General features: G+C 51.0%; 1 protein-coding gene and 1 long non-coding RNA gene across 3 annotated transcripts; one reads left to right on the forward strand and one right to left on the reverse strand.

Moving 5' to 3' along the window:
• The first annotated feature begins 1,540 nt into the window (after positions 1 to 1,540).
• On the forward strand, positions 1,541 to 22,777 carry LOC148685506 (uncharacterized). The gene is made up of 2 exons (XR_015950743.1): positions 1,541 to 1,786; positions 22,175 to 22,777. It is a non-coding gene; the product is annotated as an uncharacterized LOC148685506 (long non-coding RNA).
• On the reverse strand, positions 2,866 to 9,651 carry S1PR4 (sphingosine-1-phosphate receptor 4). 2 transcript variants are annotated; one of them, XM_035120849.3, is made up of 2 exons: positions 9,570 to 9,651; positions 2,866 to 4,766 (listed from the first exon to the last, which is right to left on the reverse strand). In XM_035120849.3, exon 2 carries the CDS (start codon positions 4,374 to 4,376, stop codon positions 3,135 to 3,137), a length of 1,242 nt encoding a protein of 413 aa, XP_034976740.1. In that variant the 5' UTR covers positions 4,377 to 4,766; positions 9,570 to 9,651; the 3' UTR covers positions 2,866 to 3,134. The 2 variants fall into 2 exon arrangements, with proteins under 2 accessions (XP_034976740.1, XP_088529009.1); XM_088672883.1 differs by having other exon boundaries at positions 9,479 to 9,636.
• Positions 22,778 to 23,092: the final 315 nt, after the last annotated feature.

Consider the following 23,092-nt stretch of genomic DNA (forward strand, 5'->3'; position numbering starts at 1 on the left):
CTATTTATTATTTTTATAGGGGAAAAATTTTTTATAAAAAGGGGAAAAAGGAGAAAAGAGAAGTATATATATAACTTATAAAAATATTTAAATATATATTACAAATAAAATCTAGGGAAAAAAAATATTTATTTATTTATCTTTTTTTTTAAAAAAAATTTTTTAAAAAAATAATTCAATCAAAAAATAAAATAAATTATTATTATTATATATATATATATTGTTAAAAAAAACAATACTATATATATATTATATATAGAGAGAGAGGAAAAAAATATATATTGAAAAATATAGGAAAATCGAGGCCTTTCCAATGGGCCTCCCTCTGGGCTCCTGGCACGCTAGACGGCGGGAAAGTGGGCTCAGGTCGGGCCTAGGCCTAGTTGCGTGTCACCTCGCGGCCTCAGTCCGTCCTACCTCTCCCGGGTATCGACTCTCTTTTATTTTTGAAAACCCACGAGTGCTAGAGGGTTTAAAGAAAGGCTAGAGGGGTAAGTGGGAGGTTTGATTTACCTCAGAAATCCCTGTTAGTGCTTTTAATAATTGAGAGGTCAAAGTTATAAGACGGAAAGTAAAGGACTTTCGTCGCACCCCCCATCCGCTCACAGAATCTCCCCCCCCCCCCGCGATTAATGGCGTTTCTTCAAAGGGAAGGATTCCTCCTTGCCTGCAGAAAAAGAAGCCTGGATCGGAGCCCTCTTTGGGTGTGCTGCTGGCATGTGTGTAAATGCTACACATGAGTAGGGACCATCATGCTAAGCTCCTGTGCTGCAATGCCTGTTGCCTTCCTTGAGTTGGAGAACAAAGCATTGCTTTGCACAGTGCAGGGTGTTCATGCCTCCATTGGATGTGAGCAGTATCTTTATCCAGTTCATGCAAGCATTCCCTCATTTATTTTTTGGGTGGTGGGGAAGTCCTTATCCTAAACAAAGCACCCCGTCAAACCTTAGAAAGCTGCCTTATAAAACAAACCTGGCCAGGGTGCTCTTCTGGCTTCCTCCTCTCCCAGGTTTCCGATGAGGGTCTTCCCCCAGCCCTAGCCTGAATAGCTCAGTCGGTTAGAGCCGGGTGCTGATAATGCCAAGGTCTGACGCCTGTATGGGGCAGCTGCCTATCCCTACATTGCAAGGGGTTGGACTAGATGATGCTCAGGGTCCCTTCCAACTCTACAATTCTAAGATCAGCTGCAGGTGTCAGGGGTTGAGCCTGAGGTCTTTTTATTGGAAAAGAGGAACTTTGCCACGGAGCTACAGCCCTTCTCCTAAAATGTAATGCTAATCGTAATTCAGAAGCCAAGAGATGGTTTAAGCTTCCAAGCATACAGACAAACCATGCTTTGAAGGCTGCTTTTGTCCCCCCTCGGTTCAGCACCCCTGTCCTTAGGGTACAGGGGCTTCTGCATGTACAGCATTGCTGACAACTATGGTTTGCCCATCCAGACTGTGGGATGGAACACTGGGGCAGACAAGTCACAACAGTTCCTAGAGTGTCCACTAAGAGGAACTCACCTGGAGGGACACCTGACTAAGTTCAGCTTCCTGATCCTCCAGACATGCAGATGAGATGGATTAGCTGGCAGACAAAAGCCCCTAGCCAGCAGCCATTCTCTCTCTTAGCCTTCCCTTCTTACTTGGGATCACATCTGCACAGAACCTACGTTTAGGATGGTTCTCCCTCTTGGCCTGCTACCAAGAGAGAGACCAGAGGACTCCAAATGAATACTTCTGTAACCTTTTCTAAGCAAGCCTGCCTTTCTGAGATTATGCTGTTAACTCAGGATGAACCTGTAAGTAAACTCTATCTTATTTTATGAACACTGTGTTGTGTATTTCTTTTGAGAGGGACAAAGGGGATTTGTCAGGAAGTATAACATTGTTGTAGAGGTTCTAACAAACCTGAACGCTCACGTTTTGCTGCGCACAAAAGGGGAATGTCACTCTGCTGATATTGGAAGCTTGATAACACAAGCTTGGATAGGATCTATCTAATAATATATCCTAATCCACATCCCTAACATTCCCACACAGACAAGCCTGGCAAACCCCAGTCCGCACCATCAGTGGCTAACAACCTCTGTTCAGAACCTCTGTATTCCAATGCAGCTCAACAGTGCCCCCTAGAGGGTCTTGGGTTTCTTGCCCCTGAAGTTTAACTTGGATAGAGAGCTATCTTCTGTGTTGTCTCTGAATACACGTCTGCTGGCTAAGCTTTTCTATAAAATGGCTCAAATGGTCTGAATTGTCAGGGAATCGGGGCTGAGAAATTCAGCTGGACAGTCCTCTCAAGAGGTTCATCCTGCCTGATGGCCGATTGCAATAATATTCAAGGGGGCCCTGTCAGTCCATCACACAAACCCCATCACATCATAAGGTTTGTATGCCACTAAGGTATACTCAGAGTAATGTAAAGGTAAAGGGACCCCTGACCATTAGGTCCAGTCGTGACCGACTCTGGGGTTGCGGCACTTATCTCGTGTTATTGGCCGAGGAAGCCGGCGTACAGCTTCCAGGTCATGTGGCCAGCATGACAAAGCCGCTTCTGGAGAACCAGAGCAGCACATGGAAACGCCGTTTACCTTCCCGCTTGGAGCGGTTCCTATTTATCTACTTGCATTTTGACGTGCTTTCGAACTGCTAGGTTGGCAGGAGCTGGGACCGAGCAATGGGAGCTCACCCCATCACAGGGATTCGAACTGCTGACCTTCTGATCAGCAAGCCCTAGGCTCAGTGGTTTAACCCACAGCGCCACCCTGTGTATACCAAGTCCTTAGCTTTCAATGGGTATGGTTAAAATGGAATTAACCCACCATTTCTCATTGACTGGCTGGTTGCAAAGAATAATTAGGAATTCACACATCAATCCAAAGGTATGCACCCTTTGTGGAAAAATCTGAATCAAATAGTTTTCTTCTTCAGACTCGCATATATGTAATTTAAAAAATATACATCAGTGAGACAAAATACACATCCAGGGAACACATTGCAGCAATAGGAATGGCGCTGTCATCTTTGAGATTTCTGGTCTTCCTCTGAACCTCCTGAAGACATGCACAACAGTTCTGAGGGTTCTCCTCCTCGTGTCTGGAAGAGTTGAGATTCTAGCCCAGAGTGTGGCGCTATAGGAGAGTCCCGATTCTAGTCCACGGTGTGGTGCAGCCCTGACGTGTCATTGGTCAGCACACTTGAATTGCTGGAGAGCGGTTCTCTGGTTCTCCTGCTGAAGGCTACTGGGCTACGGAAGCTGCCACGCACTTTCAAGGAGCCTGTGGAAGAGCTGGCGTGGATATCGCTGGCAACAAGGCAGTTTCGGGGGCCACGCACCCCAGCCTGGATGCAGCAGCAGCAGAGGAGCTCCACGACAGCCCTCCTCACCTCCTTGCTCCCCAAGGAGTAGATGATGGGATTGATGAGCGAGTTGGCCACAGCCAAGGTCAAGATCCAGCCAAAGACTTTATGGGGAGCCCAGGCTGTGCTCCCCCAAAAGGTATCTATCAGGAGGAGGATGAAGAGAGGGGTCCAGCAGATTAGGAAGGTGCAGAGGATCACCAATACCGTCTTCAGCAGCCGCAGAGACCTCTTCCGGCTGCACCGGGAAAAGGTCTGCTGGGCGCTTTTCCGGACCCAGCAGTAGATGGAGGCGTAGAGGCCCACGACGCCCACGAGGATGATGCTGAACATGATCACGGCGAAGAGGATGTAGTTCTTGTCGTAGAGGGGCAGGAGCGTGGAGCAACGGGAGACGTTGCAGATGCAATTCCAGCCCAGCAAGGGGAGGAGGCCAATGAGGATGGCCAGGCTCCAGCAGAAGGCGAGGAGAGCCCTCAGGCGGGCGGTCTTGCTGGACTCCTTCTCGGCGATGGGCTTCACCATGGCGCTGTAGCGCTCCACGGCCGTCACCAGCAGGCTGAAGGTGGAGGCCGCCAGGGCGACAAAGAGGACCCCCTCGCGGAGGAACCACATGGCGGGCGACAGCTGGAAGGTCCGGCTCCCCGACAAGCAGAGGTTGAGCAAGTAGGCCGTACCGGCTAAGAGGTCACTGAGGGTGATGCTGGCCAGGCAAGAGTAGACCCAGCGGCGGGCGCGCACTTTGCGGATGATGGCCACCAGCACCACCAGGTTCTCCAGGATGATGAGGCAGCTGGCAGCAACGATGATCATCTTTAGGACACTCATCTGGTCTTCCTGGGGACGGCGATTCTGCATCCTCCCTGTGAAGTTGTAATGGTACAGGATGATGTTGACATGGTTTGCGTCCGCCGTTGGGTAGCAGAGTTCTGGGCGGTGGGCCGAGGCAAGTCGGGGCTCTGGGACAGACGTGGGTTGGGCCGTCCAAGGGGAGGGCGAGGAGGTGGAGACGAAGCGCTCCATGTCAGTCATCTTCTAGATGGAGATGGGAGGACCTCAATTGCTGGGTGGATCAGTACGGAAACAAAACTGGGCCTATTCTTGGGAAGACTTGTTTGAGACAATCACAGGAGCACTCTCGGCCTTCGATGGAGGCAAAGCGATATCCACTGCTTAGGATCTCACAATAATGGACACAAGGTCAAAAGGTGAAACAGTCAAAAGTCTGTGCGTCTTCTTGAGCAGATGGTTGCCCAACAAGCTCTCAAATGTGAGAAGAACCAGCAGCTCTTTCGGCCTTTGCACCCGGTTGGGAAGCAAGCAGGGGTAACCTCACTATGGCTGCCGAAATTTCACCAGAGCCCCACCCGTGGTCCATGGCCGGTCCAGAGTGGTGTCCAGAGTTCCATCTTGGCCAAATTTCTGCAAAATTAAGAGAAGAAAAGAGAGTCAACGAGGAGAGGTTGTTGAACTGAGAAAGAGGTCACCTGAGGGCATGTTTCCTGTTTTTTAAAGGATGTGCTCCCTCTTTGTAGCAGTTCCTGGTACAGTATTGCCTTTTTTTAGGGGGCGTGTTCTGGTGGCATCATTTCAGAGCAGAGCACAACACGTTTTCTGTTCTTACTCGTCTGTCAATCAGTGCATGGTGCTGGATGAAGAGGAATAGGTTTTGAGGAAGTTCCTTTGCTGCTGCGGAAGGGGTGGGGGGAAGAAAGGATATTGCTTTGTTGAGAGGAATGCACACACATACCCCAAAAAAACCCACTGTGGAGAAACAACAATTGCTCACCTGACCTTTAGTTCCCCATGCATTTTTGACATTTTATTGGTTTACGGAGTCTATTAATCAAATAAGTCTCTAAGTGACTTACATAAGACGGTATACAGTATTCATTTTTTTACTTATTTCCTTGACGTAGGCTTACATGGGGTTTGTTGCTTTAAGTAGATCCATTCAGTATGGGGTGGCACTCAGCTAAGTCTTGCTCAGTGTATACCCATTGAAATGAATAGAACTAACGTGGTCATATTCATTAACGGGCAGACCTGTGGTGTGTAAGCGCTGCAGCATTTCTCTGCAGACGCCACTCGAGTTATTGTTCCTGCCTTATATTGTTCTCTTAGTGCTGAAGTTATTTGATAAATGCAGTTGCTTAAATGGTAAATTCAGACTTTTCTCAGCCTCCGCGGACATGGAGCAATGGATTCAAACTACAAGAAAGAAGATTCCACCTAAACATTAGGAAGAACTTCCTGACAGTAAGAGCTGTTTGGCAGTGGAATTTGCTACCAAGGAGTGTGGTGGAGTCTCCTTCTTTGGAGGTCTTTAAGCAGAGGCTTGACAGGCATATGTCAAGAATGCTTTGATGGTGTTTCCTGCTCGGCAGGGGGTTGGACTGGATGGCCCTTGTGGTCTCTTCCAACTCTATGATTCTATGATTCCTTGGCTGAAAGGCATTGGCTGAAAGGCAGCCTGGTCTAATTTTTTTTTATGTCCAAATTGTTTAATTAAAACAAAACCCCACCCATGGAAAGAAAGAGTGTGTTTGAGTGTGCATGAGAGACCAGACGCAAGCGGGACCTGAAAGCTTCCTGCGTCCTTAATCTGCCCTCACAAACACCCAGAACAGAGAACTTTGACGGCAGCACGTGCCTCTTTCTGCTCCCGGGTTAAGGTCACCACAAAGGAATGTCTAGGCACCATATTCTTCACAGTGAATATTATTATTCGTTTCATTTCTATACTGCTTTATATTTTAAATGAGAAAAAATCTCATTAAAACATCAAATAAAACAATCCAGAATAAAAACAAATTCAAGCTTCAAGGAAAATATTTCAGATCTTTCTTTAAGTGACATTTTGCTTCCCCCATATTTATTTGCCTACTGGTACAATTTATAGAGCTGCTCCAGAGCAGAAGGGCTCTAGGAAGACAGGCTGGTGTAGCAGTTAGAGCAGGCATCCCCAAACTGCGGCCCTCCAGATGTTTTGGCCTACAACTCCCATGATCCCTAGCTAACAGGACCAGTGGTCAGGGATGATGGGAATTGTAGTCCAAAACATCTGGAAGGCCGAAGTTTGGGGGTGCCTGGGTTAGGGGGTCAGACTAGGACCTGGGAGATCAGGGTTTGAATCCCCACTCTGTCGGTGACCTTGGGACTCAGCCACAGCATCCTAACCTCCCTCACAGGTTTGTTGTAGGTATTAACTGAGGAGAGGAGGGGACCATGTTCTCCTTGGAGTAAAATTGGGATATAAGCACAATAAATAAGCTCATCTGCTTACTTGCTTAAGACAGCTGGAGGGGCCAGCCAGGTGGAGACGTCAGTTGCCAGCCTGGTGTCCAGAGATCTCCATGTGGTCACAGTTGCCCTTACGCCAGTCGCAAAATGTGCCTGTTGCCCGGGGGATTTCTAACACTGACAGTGGGGGGAAGGTGGGGGATGTGATATAAATGGGGTGTGTGGAAAGGGGGCTGTCACCCCCTCTCCACAAACCAGCACCTTCCATCAAATGGTAGGGCCAGCACTAGTTGAGAGAGAGATCATTTGGGTTCCGCCACAAGACGCTCTATTGCACATCCCAGAATCCTTTGCAACATGATGAGGTTCTGTAACACAGAATGGGGAGCCTGCGACCACCTCCAGGTGTGGTCAGATGCAACAGACCTCGTCCCATTGCCTGCTGGGAGATGGAGTTCCACAAGCAGCTGGAGGGGGCCATGGGCTCAAAGCTTGCTGGGTGACCGTGGGCCAGTAGCACCCTTGGCCTCGCCTGCCCTGCCCCACAGGGCTGTTGTGAAGATAAAAGCAAAGGGAAAGGAATCACGGCACCCGCATGCTCCACCTGTATACGCCAGCCTAAGCTCCTTAGAGATATTTGCGGGGTTTTGTTTGTTAAAAAAAGAAGTCACGTCCTGTTTCTCAACATCTTGCATTGCAATGTCCTTTACGGTTTGCGTATTGCAACTTTTGCAAGTCTTCATTGAGACTCTAGGTGCCGGGAAGGGAAAAAAACACAACAGCAGAAACCCATGTGCGTCATCCCGGTTCTCGGATCATAGTGTTGAAATGAAGAAGAAAAGGCCTTAAACAAATTAACGGATCGTAGGTGGATGTGGAAAGCCTGGAAACCCAGCAGAGAGATGGAGAGAAGAGGGCAAGTGAAGGGGGAAATAATAGATCTGAACTTGGACCACAGAAGGTGCAGGCAAGGAACCCTGGGAGATAGGGAACGGCCTTGCAGCGGGTCAATCTGAACGATGCTTCTTCTCCTGGAGCAACGGCTCTCAAACTTCTTCAGGCCACCATGCTCCCATAAACTCACCCCCCAGCACCCACAACCCCACCCTATAAAAGAGCAGTCAACACAACCCATAATCTCATAGAATCGTAGAGTTGGAAGGGACCCCGAGGGTCATCTAGCCCAACCCCCTGCAATGCAGGAATATGCAGCGGTCCCTTACAAGGGATCAAACCAGCAATCAACCTTGCCTTTGCCCACACCATGCTCTAGCCAACTGAGATAACACAATGACATTTGGAACAGTTACAGTTCAGTGCACATTTATTCAAAACCCAATTAGAATTGCTCGGTTTCAGAAATTCAACAAAGTTGATTCAGAGACCAGCTTTTCAAAGTTGGATAGACATTTAATAAAACTTCCAGCCCTCCATGCTGCTCCCTGCCCCACCCCACCCCCCAGGACAGTACCACCCTCCTTGGGAACCTCTGCCCTAAAGTAAGACTCTAGTCCTCGTGATTCTCGAAAAAGGATGGTTTCAGACTGGAACCCAGGAAGCTGCCCTGTTCTGACAATAGAATCATAGAATCATAGAGTTGGAAGAGACCACAAGGGCCATCCAGTCCAACCCCCTGCCAAGCAGGAAACACCATCAAAGCATTCTTGACATATGCCTGTCAAGCCTCTGCTTAAAGACCTCCAAAGAAGGAGACTCCACCACACTCCTTGGTAGCAAATTCCACTGCCGAACAGCTCTTACTGTCAGGAAGTTCTTCCTAATGTTTAGGTGGAATCTTCTTTCTTGTAGCTTGAATCCACTGCTCCGTGTCAGCTTCTCTGGAGCAGCAGAAAACAACCTTTCTCCCTCCTCTATATGACATCCTTTTATATATTTGAACATGGCTATCATATCACCCCTTACCTTCTCTTCTCCAGGCTAAACATAACCCGCTCCCTAAGCCGTTCCTCATAAGGCATCGTTTCCAGGCCTTTGACCATTTTGGTTGCCCTCTTCTGGACACGCTCCAGCTTGTCAGTATCCTTCTTGAACTGTGGTGCCCAGAACTGGACACAGTACTCCAGGTGAGGTCTGACCAGAGCAGAATACAGTGGTACTATTACTTCCCTTGATTACTTCCCTTCACTCAGTATTGTCTACAGCGGCTGGCTGTGGCCCTCCAGAGTTTCAGGCAGGGGACATTCCCAGCCCTTCCTGGAGATGCACAGGATTGAACCTGGGACCTTCTGCATGCAAAGCAGCTGCTCTGCCACAGAGCTCAGTGCAAGAGCAGGTGCCCTGCATGCAGAAGGTCCAAGGGTCTCCCTTTATCAAAGAATCACTACAGAAGGATATTATCTGAGCCATTGTGAGGCAGCTTTCTGCATTTCCTATTTTAATAGGACCCTGAGGACTGGGATCCTTCTTTTTTCAGGGAAAGGAATCGTAGAGTTGGGAGGGACCCCAAGGATACCCTAGTCCAACATTCTGCAACACAGGAATATTTCACCCCGTGTGGGGCTCAAACCCACGTTCTACCTCCTGAGCTGTAGCCCTTGCATAAATCCCCACATCCCATCCCTGGCAACTCCAGGATCAAACAGCAAACAAACCTCCTCAACTAGAGGGGATCCTGGAGAGCCACTGCCAGTCCGAGTAAGCAATACTGGTCTAGATGCAGAATCTGTCCTGAAAGAAGGCATCCTCTGAAGTCACCAGGACTGCAGAAACACCATGCATTCAAAGCACGCACCCCTGGAAGAATGCTGGGAACTGCAGTTCGGTTCAGAGTGTTGGGAATCGTAACTCTGCGAAGGCGAGGCTACAGTTCTTGGTTGGGCGGAATGTGCTTTAAATGCATGGTGTGCGCAATTGAGAAAGCAGGAGCTTACCGGGCGTGTGGACAGGTGGATAACTATGAATGGAAAGATGGATAGGAGGAAAGTTAAGCAGCTGCCAGGCTCCCCTCTCTTCCAGGCTCACCTTCTCTGATGGATTTGGCCCCTAAGCGCTGGTAGTGGCTGCAGCACACTCTCCCGGCACAAGTGAGGTGACCAAATTGTTGCGGTTGCTTTTTGTATTTTTGCTGGGGGGAAACAACACACAGGCCCTAAAAAACACGGTGGCATATGCCCTACCCAGCAAAACAAGAGGAAGGGGATGTTGCTACACACCCAGAACTGAGAAACCACATTTTGGCTTCTGCAGGATGGACCCACCCTAGCGAGAAACAGGGCGGTGGTTGTTGGAACTGTCACAAAAACTTTCAGGTCTGATCGACCTCCCTTTGCTCAAGAACTTGTTGAGCGTGGAGACTGTTTATTCACAGGGATGGCTAAGCAATTACTCCTTTAAAAGCCCCAGAAGACTGGAGCCTTATAATAGCTGAGACTTACATAATTTAATGGAGGTTCCTTGGGGCAGGGAGCTGTCACCTCGTCTACTCTATGCTTCGGAAAGTTGCCTGTCTGTCTGTCTGTCTGTCCGCTCTTCATTTGGAGACCTCTTAAGATACCAAATTTTGCATGGTGGTTCCTGAGATCAAGGAGAGGCTTTTGTCTACTTTTTGAATGTACTTTCAAAACTGTACTGATTTGAACCAACGTTGTTCTAAATATCACTGATGTTTTTAGTTTAGCTAGGCAAACATTGTGCAATAATCACAGATGGTACAATAATCACAGATGACACCCCCCCCTCCCAAACTCACTGTCCCCAGGAGGTGATGTGGGTCCTTTTCCCCTCTTGAACAGTACATAGAGCTGAAGAAGAATGTTGAAAGAGTGCCGCTCCTTCCCATTTTGGCTGTGCGCAAAACCACACATCTAAAGCACATCTAAAGTGTGTACATTTCCCCCCAGCATCCTGGATGCTGTAGTTTTCCTTCCCCCTCCTCCTTGCAGGCCTACGATTCCCATCACAAGCTACAGCTTCCATGAGTCTTTGGAGGAAGTCATGTGCTTGAAATACATGATGGAAGCATGTGAACACCAGGAGACCCTTCTGGATCAGGCCAGTGGCCCCTCCAGCCCAGCATCCTGTTCTCACGGTGGCCAAACAGACGACCCCAATGGGAAGCCGGCAGGGAGGGTTCAAGCACAAGAGACCTCCCTGGTCCTGTGGCTGCCAGCAACTGGTTTCAGAAGCATTGCTGTTTCTGGCCATGGAGGGGCAGCATAGCGACTGTGGCTACTGGCCGTTAGTAGCCTTATCCCTTATGGCATGTTTGCAGCCTCTCTCCTTCAACTCTGATTTTCAAGGATTGGATTAATTCCACTGGACCAAATTTCTACCTGAACCCCCTTGGAAAATCTCTCACTTTCTTTGTGGATTTGTAGATTAGTGTGGTGTGTGTGTGTGCTCCAGGGGGGTGGGATGGGGGAAGAGAAGTGAGCAGAGGGGGTGGTACCCACGGCACTCGCTTGAAAATCCAAAAGTGTCCACAGTAAGCAAGATTCTAGCACTGCAAGAGCTTCAGGTTTCTATTTACACACACACACACACACACACACTGCCCAAGCAAGCAAGAGACATGGATAGAGATGAAGGGCACCCATCAGCCAGGCAAAAGCTCTTGAGAAAGGCCATTGATAGGTGTGATCTGCGGAGAGTCCTGAGGACAAGTTGAAGATTTCTGGAGAGCTGTATTTAGTCCTCAAGTGTCACGGACTGGTTGGATGCAGAGGAATGGGGGGAGGAACTAGCTGGGGAACTCCCCCCCCCCCAAGTCAAGAAGACTCAGAGCCTGGGACTGATGGTGGGACAATGATGAGTGATCAGAGGGAGAAGACTGAATCATAGAATCATAGAGTTGGAAGAGACCACAAGGGCCATCCAGTCCAACCCCCTGCCAAGCAGGAAACACCATGAAAGCATTCTTGACATACGCCTGTCAAGCCTCTGCTTAAAGACCTCCAAAGAAGGAGACTCCACCACACTCCTTGGCAGCAAATTCCACTGCCGAACAGCTCTTACTGTCAGGAAGTTCTTCCTAATGTTTAGGTGGAATCTTCTTTCTTGTAGCTTGAATCCATTGCTCCGTGTCTGCTTCTCTGGAGCAGCAGAAAACAACCTTTCACCCTCCTCTATATGACATCCTTTAACATATTTGAACATGGCTATCATATCACCCCTTAACCTTCTCTTCTCCAGGGGTTTGATTTAGATTGTATCTTACTGGCCCAGTGGTTTTTCCTACTTTCTTCAGTTTAAGCTGGAATTTTGCGATAAGAAGCTGATGGTCTGAGCCACAGTCAGCTTCAGGTCTTGTTTTTGCTGACTGTATAGAGCTTCTCCATCTTTGGCTGCAGAGAATATAATCAATCTGATTTCGATGCTGCCCATTTGGTGATATCCATGTGTAGAGTCGTCTCTTGTGTTGTTGGAAAAGAGTGTTTGTGATGACCAGCTTGTTCTCTTGACAGAACTCTACTAACCTTTGCCCTGCTTCGTTTTGAACTCCAAGGCCAAACCTGCCAGTTGTTCCTTTTATCTCTTGATTCCCTACTTTAGCATTCCAATCCCCTGTAATGAGAAGAACATTCTTCTTTGGTGTCATTTCTAGAAGGTGTTGTAAGTCTTCATAGAATTGGTCGATTTCAGTTTCTTCAGCACCGGTAGTTGGTGCATAAACTTGGATTACTCTGATGTTAAAAGGTCTGCCTTGGATTCGTATCGAGATCATTCTGTCATTTTTGAGATTGCTTCCTCCGCGATCTGCCGCCATTTCTCCACCTCTTGCGCGCTCATCCCGGCAGCTCCAAAGTAGCCCCAAAAAAGATTCGGAGGTAGCTGTCACAGTGGCCTGAGTGGGCTACTTCAGAGTAACGACTCCACACAGCTCTGCATTTTATCCTTTTATTGGTGCTGTGTATTTACAGTGCTAAAGGCAGTGCTCTTTACAGAAAATGGCACATCTTGTCAGTCTTCTTCAGTACCTCCGAATGGAGGTTGGCGCGTTTTCCTCCAGCATAAAAGCTTGGGGAGACCCAGCCTCTTCCCACGACGTTTCTTGCGCAATTCCGGAGTCGGTGGGATCGGCCTTCCCCCCTTGCTCCCCCCTTCCTGTCCCACCTTGGGCAGTGGCTCTGCTACCTTGCCTGAGCCTCGGACACCACTTCCTGCTTCTCCACTTGAGTCGGAACTCTCCCTGCTTTCCCCAGCGCTCGGGGATGGGCTGGAGCTCAAGATGGGAGGGACCTCCCGATATCCCTCACATCCACCCCCCTCCCAGGCCCTCCTCCTCCCCTCCCTAGGGGCCCCCGAAGGTGCCGGGGACGACTGAAAACCTTAAAAATCCGTGTCGTCGGAGCCTGTGGGTGTGAAAACCTCCCCCCAATCCAGCGAGTGTCCTCCTTCCCCCTGCGAAGACGGAAAGCCCAAAAAGTCTGTGGCGTCGGAGCTGGTGGGAGTAAAAATCTGCTGCCAGTCCTCCCCTGCCTCTGACGTGGTGGACCTCGGAGAAACCCACACCTCTTCCTCAGGATCCTCAAACTCCGCTTCCCACCTCCATGGAGAACTACTCTCTGTGACCTCTTCCTCCGGCCCCTCCCCCTCTCCATCCCTTTCCTTGTGCCAGGGCTTGGGTCTGTGGGGGAAGAGGGCGTGGAATTCTTCCACTAAGAATTCCTCCTGAATTTCCGTGGCTGGTACCCATTCATTCTGGGACGGCGGGGCATCCTCCCACGCCATGAGGTACTCCAGGCCCCCCACCCCTCTTCGTGAATCAAGGATGGCCGTGGCTTCATTGAGTTGCTCCCTGCCTCCCCTCTCCCCCCCTCCCTCGGGGGGCTGTTCGTTGCCTTGGAACCGGCTGCTTTCCCTGTACGGCGACAGCAGCGATCTATGAAATACTGGGTGCACCCTCATGTCTTCTGGCAGTTCCAGCCTGAAGGCTACCGGGTTGACCTGTTGCGTGACCGTGAAGGGGCCCAACCTTCTGGGCGCCAGCTTTTTGCACCGCCCTCTGGTGGGAAGGCCCTCAGAGGACAACCAAACCTTGTCCCCCACCCTGATGACCTCCCCCGGTCGCCTGTGGTGATCTGCCCCCTTCTTGTACGCTTCCTTGGCCCTCTCCAAGTGCTCTCTGAGTTGCTGGTGCACCGTCTCCAGTTCCTCCGCCCAATCCTCTGCCTGTGGGCCCTCCTCCTCCCTCTCCCTCTCTGGGAAAGATCTGAGGTTGCGCCCGTAGTTGGCCTTAAAGGGCAACACCCCTGTGGAGACGTGCACTGCATTGTTGTAGGCAAATTCTGCCAGTGGCAGGCGATCCACCCAATCCGTTTGCCTCTGGCTGACGTAGCATCTCAGGTACTGCTGCAAAATGGCGTTGACCCTCTCCGCCTGTCCATTGGTCTGCGGATGCCGGGCCGTCGACAAGCTGACCTCCACCTGCAGGAGGTTCATGAGCCGCCGCCAGAACCTGGAAACAAATTGGCGGCCTCAGTCCCAAATAACCCTTAAGGGTAATCCATGCAGTCTGAATACATGGTCAACGAACAGTTTGGCCGTCTCTTCTGCAGAGACCGCCCTGGCACACGGTATAAAGTGGCACATTTTGGACATGAGGTCCACCACCACCAACACTGCGGTCTTGCCCCTGGAAGAAGGCAGGTCTGTGATGAAGTCCATGGACACTACTTCCCACGGCCTGTGCGGTGTGGCTAATAGCTCCAGCAACCCTGCTGGTGCTGCTCTGACTACCTTTGCTCGCTGGCAGGTGTCACAGCCCCTTACATAGTCCCGAACATCCTCCCGCACCCCTGGCCACCAGAAGTGTCTCATGACTAAGTGTGTGGTCTTGTCCCTTCCAAAATGACCCGCCGTTGGGTTGTCGTGCATCTGCTTGAGGACCTTACCTCTGAGCTGGGTGGTGGGCAGGTACAGGGCTCCCCTGTAAAAAAGCAACCCCCTTCGTTCTGCAAAGTCTTTTGCTTGCTCCCTCCCCCCTCGCAGATCTCTGAAGATGCGGGAGGCAAACTCATCTGCTGCCGTCAGTGCTGTGAGTTCCGCCTCGCTCACCACCACCGCTCCGCAGGACCATGCCGACGGGGGAAACAAGTGTCGGGGTGCTGGTGGCAACTCCTCCTCCATGTACTCCGGTTTGCGGGAGAGGGCATCTGCCCTGACATTCTGCTCCCCCCGGTATGTAGTGGATGGAGAAGTTGAAGTGCGAGAAGAACTCTGCCCACCGTTTCTGCCGCTGGTTGAGCACCCTGGCTGTTCTCCAGAACTCCAGGTTCTTGTGGTCCGTGCACACCTGAATGGGGTGCTTGGCGCCCAACAGGAAGTGTCTCCAGTGTCGAAACGCAGAATGGATCGCCAAAAGTTCCTTATCAAACACCGTGTAGTTGCGCTCTGGCTGGGTCAACTTTCTGGAGAAAAAGGCACAGGGTCTCCACTCTCTGTTGGCATCCAGTTGCAGTAAGACCGCGCCCACCGCTCAGTCCGACGCGTCGGTCTCGACACGTAGGGGCGCGTGCTGTACCACGTGGAACAGGTTCTGGTCTGAGGCGAACACCCTCTTGAGGCCTTCGAACGCTGCTTGCGCCTCCGGTGTCCACCTGAACTTCTGCTTGCCCCTCAGGCAGTCAGTGATGGGAGCTGTAACGCGAGAGAAGTTCTTGATGAACTTCCTGTAGAAGTTGGCGAAGCCTAGTAAGCGTTGGGCATCTTTGCGCGTCCTGAGGCTGTGCCAGTCCAGGATGGCCTGCACCTTGTCCTTGTCCATCGCTAGCCCCTTGTCTGACAGCTTGTAGCCCAGGAAGTCCACCTCCTTGGTGTGAAACTTGCACTTCTCCAGCTTCACATACAGGTGGTGCTCTTTCAGGCGCTGCAACACCTCCCTGACATCCTTCACATGCTGCACTGGGTCATTGGAGTAAATAAGGATGTCATCTAAAAAGACCAAGCAGTTCTTGAAGAGGAGGGACCCCAGTACATGATGCATGAAGGCCTGGAAGCATGCTGAGCCCCCTTGCAAACCGAAGGGCATCACCAGATATTCAAAAGAGCCCAGCGGCGTGAACATTGTGGTCTTCCACTCATCGCCTTCCCTGATCCTGATCAAGTTGTACGCCCCCCTCAGGTCGACCTTGGTGAAGATCTTGCTCCTGCGTGCCGCTGTCAGCAGGTCGTCCACTCTGGGCATTGGGAAAGTCACCGGTTCCGTCATGCTGTTCAGCCTTCTGAAATCAACCACCAGGCGGCGCTGTTGCGTGTCTTTCTTGTCCACCCAGAAGACCGGGCTCCCCCCTGCTGCCTTGCTTTCTCTGATGAACCCCCTCTTGAGGTTCTTGTCGATGAAGGCCCGCAGATCCTCCAGTTCCTGGTCTGACATGGAGTACAGCTTGGCTGGGGGTAGCGTGGCCCCTGGCACCAGGTTGATCTGGCAGTCAAACGACCTGTGGGGGGGGGGTAGGTGGTCGGATTCCGCTTCGCTGAAGACCTCCTGTAGGTCCCAATATGGTTTGGGAATCGCCTCCCCCCCTTGATGTGCATGGTGGCCACCGTGGCTATCGGTGGCCCCTCCCCTGGTTGGCACTGCATGCAATGTTCCAGACAAAAGTCCGATCCAAACGTGATGCACCTCTGGTGCCAACTGATGGAGGGGTCATGGCGCGCCAGCCAGCTCATGCCCAAGACGATGGGGGGGTCTGAGATGGTGGTGACATTGAATGCCAGAGTCTCTGAGTGGCGTCCCACCGTCATTCTCATGGGGGGGGTCTGATGGGTGATGGCCCCTCCCAGCAACTCCCTGCCGTCAATGGTGGAGACGTGCAGGGGAAAGTCCAGCTGCAGAAGTTGGATCTGGTGCGCTTCTGCAAAGTTTCTGGAGAAAAAGTTCGCCGAGGCGCCCGAGTCGATTAAGGCTAAGACCGTCAGGGGATATCCATTAGGGAGCGTTAGCGTCACTTCTAGAACCAACCCTGCTCTGGGGGGGGTGGGCTGGCGCTGCTCCTCGCTGTGCGGGTGGGTGGGCTGGGGCTATTGTCTGCCGATTGCGCCTGGCTGCTGCCCCTTGTCTCCTGCAGCCAGGCTGTCTTGTTTCCCTGCTGTGGTGCTGAGTCAGTGGGGGAGGGCACAACCGTTCCCGCCTTCCCTTGCCATTCCCTGCGGTGGGGGCAGTTTCTGACGAGATGCTGAGGGGAGTTGCAGAGGAAGCAGTTCCCGCCCCTTCCCTTCTTGCGTCTTGGCGCCGCTGGGGTTTGAAAAGCCCGCGCGCGCTATCAATTTGCATGGGTTCCTGGTCTGCCCCGGCCCCAGGCGTGGCCTGGGATGGCTGTAGGGGGAGTGGCTTCTCCTGCGACCGTGGGAACCAAGGCCGTGTTGCGCGCGTTGTCTGCTTGTCGTTCCACCGAGATTCCTGCCTCAGCCCACCGCCAGAGCCGCTTTACTCAACTCATCCATATTATTGGGCTTCGGACCTCTCGAGAGCTCATCCTTCACATCAGGATGCAATCCCAAATAGAACGCAGCTTCCATCGGAGGCGAGTGAAGTTCCCACCCCAGCTTGTGCACCAGCATGGTGAATTTAGCCCAATATTCGCGAACTGTCATTTCCCCCTGGCGTAAATTATGAAGTTCCTCTTTGGTATGGTCCATATGACTGTCACTCGCATACATTACTTTTAAAGCTTCTAGAAATAATTTGACATTCTTCATGCAAGGGTTTTTTGCCGCGATTAACGGTCTGAGCCACTCCCTTGCTGCTCCGGTAAGATGCTCCACTATAAACGCTACTCTGTGTGCATCATCAGGGAATTCATCATTGTGCAGCTCAAGGGCGTATAATATCTCAGTCTCAAAGCCCTGGTATTCCCTTGGATCTCCGTTGAACTTGCTTACTAGGGTCCCCGCTCTCCTTCCCGGCAATACTTGGAGTTGCCCCCCCCCGCCGCCCTTGTTTTTCTCCGCATCCAACTTGTTTTGGAGCTCCACCGCTAGCGTTCTTAACTGCTGCTCTTTATCCTGTAGTGATCTCACCTGGTCAATGAGATTCTGCCTCTCCTCCTGGCTTTTCCGCGTTTCCTCTTTGGCCGCTTTTAATTCTCCCTGTGCCCGCACCGCCAGTTGCTGCAGCTCCTGCTGGGCTTCCTCCGCGATCTGCCGCCATTTCTCCGCCTCTTGCGCGCTCATCCCGGCAGCTCCAAAGTAGCCCCAAAAAAGATTCGGAGGTAGCTGTCACAGTGGCCTGAGTGGGCTACTTCAGAGTAACGACTCCACACAGCTCTGCATTTTATCCTTTTATTGGTGCTGTGTATTTACAGTGCTAAAGGCAGTGCTATTTACAGAAAATGGCACATCTTGTCAGTCTTCTTCAGTACCTCCGAATGGAGGTTGGCGCGTTTTCCTCCAGCATAAAAGCTTGGGGAGACCCAGCCTCTTCCCACGACGTTTCTTGCGCAATTCCGGAGTCGGTGGGATCGGCCTTCCCCCCTTGCTCCCCCCTTCCTGTCCCACCTTGGGCAGTGGCTCTGCTACCTTGCCTGAGCCTCGGACACCACTTCCTGCTTCTCCACTTGAGTCGGAACTCTCCCTGCTTTCCCCAGCGCTCGGGGATGGGCTGGAGCTCAAGATGGGAGGGACCTCCCGATATCCTCTGTCCCTCACACATCCCATTACAGCTTTTGCCACTCTTTTGTTGACTATGAGGGCCACTCCATTTCTTCTACGGGATTCTTGCCCACAGTAGTAGATATGATAGTCATCCGAACTGAATTCGTCCATTCCAATTCACTGATGCCCAGGATGTCAATATTTGTTCTTGCCATCTCATTTTTGACCACACCCAAATTACCTTCATCCATGGTTCTTACATTCCAGGTTCCTATTGGACTTTCCTTTCGCTTCCAGGCATATCCGCAACTGAGCGACCTTTCGGCTTTGGCCCAGCCGCTTCATCAGCTCTAAATCTACTTGTACTTGTCCTCCGCTCTTCCTCAGTAGCATGTTGGACGCCTTCCGACCTGAGGGGCTCATCTTCCAGCGTCATAACTTTTATATGCCTGTTGTCTTTGTCCATTGAGTTTTCTTGGCAGGGATACTGGAGTGGCTTGCCAGTTCCTTCTCCAGGTGGATCACGTTTCGTCAAAACTCTCCACTATGACCTGTCCATCTTGGGTGGCCCTGCATGGCATAGCTCATAGCTTCTCTGAGTTATTCAAGCCCCTTCGCCATGACAAGGCATTGATCCATGAAGGGATTTTATCCAATCTTATCCACCCACAACACAGGAGGTCAGTCTCCAGGTCTCACCGCAACACATGCCCTCTTTGAGGGAGGACACGATTTACCGTGCCAAGTCCACAGAGATTGTGTTTTTGCTAATAAATTGTTAACTCCAAGTTTGAACAGTGTGATTTGCTGCTAGCTGGCTTTTTGGCATGGAGGCTCCCTGGCTCCACTTCCCTATGTCCTCAGACAGCCCCTCCTCCCTCTAGGGGTGTGATGATGTCACAAAAGGCAGGTAAGGAAAGGGCCAGTTGGCTCCATTGCTACCCTTGTCAATCCTCCTGACTGACAGCTGAGATCAGTGGCTTCATCTCTCCCTCTCTTTCTGCTTTGGCTTGTTTTCGAATGCTGGCAAGTAGAGGTGTTGCTGGAGAGGTCTCTGGCTCAGCTCGGTGAGTGGCATTTCCAAACAGGACGAACAGAGAGGAGGAGCAATTCAGACCCTCTCCTCCAGCCACCTTCTCCCTCTCTTCCCGTCACTGGGCACCTGGATGAGGCCTTTGGGGGTGTTATCCTTCCACTGTCAGAGGCAGCAGGGCGACTGGGATCCCAAGTGGGGGCGGCTACTGTTCTGCTCAGGTCCTGCTTGTGTGGTTCCAATGGTGGCATCGAGTCGACCACTGTGAGAACAGGATGTTGGGCAGTTTGTTTTTAATATTGTGTTTTAATAGTTGCAACCCACACTGGGACCTTTGAGTGAAGGGTGGGGAATGCATTTTAATAGCAGGAGTAGAATCATAGAATTGTAAAGTTGGAAGGGAACTGGACGGTCATCTAGTCCAACCCCCCTGCAATGCAGGAATGCTGCACATTTTGGCAAAGCAATTTCCCCTAGCTCAGTGCATTTTTGCACGTTGTGTTCCGTATGAGATGCATCTGTAGGCAAACTTTACCCATATCCATGCATTTTTATTTTTTTTTAAAGACATTTTATTAAGTTTTCCAATTAAACACATTTAAGAAATAACAAAACAAAACAAACAACAACAAACACAAAAAAAATTTCTTTTAAGCATCTTCTCAATTATTACAATTCTCTTTGCTCTGCCGAGCTTTGACTTCCCTCCCTCCCCCCCAGTCGTTTTTTTTGTCCATTCCTGTCTTACAGTTTCTTCGTTCCTTCTATCTAAAGTCAATTCGTCGGATCTATTTCAATCCTGCGAGTGTCTTTAAACTTCTACAGTTCTTTTCCATATAGTCCACAAATTTACTCCAATCCTTTTGGAACCTTGACTCTCCCTGATTTCGGATCCTGCTAGTCAGTCTTGCTAATTCTGCATAGTCCATCATTTTTGTCTGCCACTCTTCAATCGTCGGTAGCTCCTGAGTTTTCCATTTTGGGGCTAATAAAGTTCTAGCCGCGGTTGTCGCACCATGCATTTTTGTTCACGTTACTTAGGATGAGAAAAAGACACCCAAGTTCAGAGGGGTGCAAATTTCAAAGGATAGCTTTATTTCATTCTTTCCGAAAGTGCAAATTAGGTCAGGTTAACCATTCAAGGCGAACCAAATCAGATTTCTCCCCCACCCCCAGTCCCTAGTGACTGATGCTAGAAGAAATCAATACTGCGTTTTGTGTGTGTGGCTCAGAACACGGACACTTCTCAGCCTTCCTTGTCCTTTTGCAGGATCCCCAAGGCGTCTCTCTCCCTGTGCTCTTGGGGTACTTGCAAAAGTCACATGCTTGGGCCAGGACACAGGTGCTACTGACGCAACAGACTAATGCTGTTATTCTACGAGGGGAAGGAGCAGAGGGGTGGTGGCCCATGATCTCTAGCAGATAAAGATGCTCCTTTCTCAGAAGATCTGCAATTGATGACGCAGCTACAGGGCAACAGCCTTAGATCTTTCTTCAAAAAAAGGAAGTCAACATGTGCCAGCAGCCAAACAGGTGTACATTGCAGATGTTGTGAGCCATATGTTTTACCAAGCATCAGTCTGGTTCACTGGGCTTCAGTTTTATTTAGAAGGAACCAAGGACAGGGACCATAGCTGCCAAGTACCCCGTTTTCCCCGGGAAACCCCAGTTTTTACTTACCTTTTCCCGGTGGTCCCCCGTATCACTTCGTCTCCTGTTTTTCTCCGTTATTTTCTCCTGCCAGCGGCCATTTTTTTCCTTTCCGATTTGCCCTTCTGTGGGCACCAAAAATGGCCGCCGGCGGCTTCAAAAGTCGCATCCACGCATGTCCGGAAGTGCATAGACGCAACTTCCGGTGTTGGCGGTGGCCATTTTTGGTGCCCATAGATGGGCGGAGCGACATCGGAAGTTGCGTCGACACACTTCCTGACATGTGTACAAGCGACTTTCGAAGCCGCCGCCGGCCATTTTTGGTGCCCATAGAGGGGCAAGGCGACACCGGAAGTTATGTCGACGCAACTTCCCGTGTCACACGGCTGCCGGTCCCGGATTCTGCAGTCCGGGATTTGGAAGGTAAGACGGGGAGCGTGGGGTGTGTGTGTGTGAGAAAGTGAATTCAATGTGCATTTGAAGGCCAATCTATTAAATTGGCACTTTCTGTAGCAACGCGGGAACCAAAAGACAGTCCTCTGAAATTCACACTCACCTGAAATTTGCAATGCAGGTCTCCAACCAAAACCATGTTTCCAAAAGTGCACCTATTATAATCAGGGAATTGTAGAGTTGGAAGGGACCTCCAAGGATCCTCTAGCCCACGAGTTACCATCCTTGCAGCCAAGTGGTTTGTATGGACTGGACACAGAGGAATGGTGGGAGGAACCAGCTGGGGAACCACTAAGGGAAGAGCCTGGAGATCCCTCCAGAGGAAAAAGGGGAACAGACTTGGAAGAGGTGTCAGAAGGGCTTGGTGAGCAAGGGGAGTCTGTGGACACTTCGGCCAGTGAAGAGGCATGGGTGTCTCCCCCTCCTGCTGTGACCAGCTCCCCTTCCCCCTTGTGTCCCAGAACCAGGAGAGGCATGGAAAGGGCAGGGGGGAGGTTGGCTGCAAGCAAGCCTAGACTCTGATTGCTTGCAGAAAGCCCTGGAGAGGAGGGGACTTAGATCGGCATAAGGAGGTGGGGACTCTCAGTCTTGGCAACTGGTTTTCTTGGAGTGAGACCACCAGGAATGAGCTGCTCTGTTCCTTCGGCCTGACATGGAACCAAGTGTGTGAAGATTGTGGTTTTGGCTAATCAAGAGTTAACTCAGACTTCAAACTGTGTGATTACTGGCCGGCATTTTCCTGTGACATAGTTTGACTTCACCCCCACAGACGCACTCCATTGTCTCTGGAGACCAACAGATGACGACTCAACCATGCCAGCTCCCCTTTCACAAATTGGGGGGGGGCTGTATCTCACTTCCTCCCGGGCGCCACATTCTCTGTCTTTTTCTTTTCCAGCATAGACATGTGACGTCTCCGCCGCCGCCCCACCTGCCTCGTCCATCGCCGCTCCAGTTCCTACGTCACATTTCGAGTTTTCTTCCCGTTTGAAGAAAGGCCTTTTGTCTGCTGGCAGCCTGTTTGAAGTGGATGGGAGTTATTCATGGACCGTGCAAACCCTCCACCATCCCAGGGAAGCCTTAAGCCAAATCTCTCCCAACCCCAGCCACCGGGGGTACATCCATCTTCTCAGTCATATCCCGCCCAGCAGCCGGGGCCATACCCGTCTGGTTATCCCACCTACCCGGGGTACGCACCGCCATACGGGTACCAGCCCTACCCTGGCCCTCCACCTTCGCGAGTAGTCTATTCACCTGGGCCTGGTCGCCCTGTGTACATCATAGAAGAGCGGAAGGAGCCCTCAGTCCTGGACACCTGCCTGAACGCTTGCTTGACCGCCCTTTGCTGCTGCTGTATTTGGAGACTCTTGAGATGCCCCCCAATACCATGAAGGGCCTCTCAGGACCTCGGCTGTGGATTCCCATGCCACCTCCTCTTTCTCCTCCTCCTCCTCCTCTACACCATTGAGCACCATAATAAAATATCTGATTTGCACAGCAATACAAGTCTGTGGTGGACCCAGGCGGCGCTGTGGGTTAAACCACAGAGTCTAGGGCTTGCCGATCAGAAGGTCGGCGGTTCGAATCCCCACGACGGGGTAAGCTCCCGTTGCTCAGTCCCAGCTCCTGCCCACCGAGCAGTTCAAAAGCACATAAAAGTGCAAGTAGATAAATAGGGACCGCTACAGCGGGAAGGTAAACGGCATTTCCATGTGCTCCTCTGGTTCGCCAGAAGCAGCTTTGTCATGCTGCCCACATGACCCGGAAACTGTCTGCGGACAAACGCCGGCTCCCTTGGCCTATAGAGCGAGATGAG

This window comes from Zootoca vivipara, chromosome 6 (genome assembly GCF_965207765.1).
Source record: "Zootoca vivipara chromosome 6, rZooViv2.hap1.1, whole genome shotgun sequence".
NCBI classification, from domain to species: Eukaryota; Metazoa; Chordata; class Lepidosauria; order Squamata; family Lacertidae; genus Zootoca; species Zootoca vivipara.

Bases quoted from the DNA above. Each gene is read 5' to 3' on its own strand.
- S1PR4 (XM_035120849.3), bottom strand. From the start codon at position 4,376: ATGACTGACATGGAGCGCTTCGTCTCCACCTCCTCGCCCTCCCCTTGG.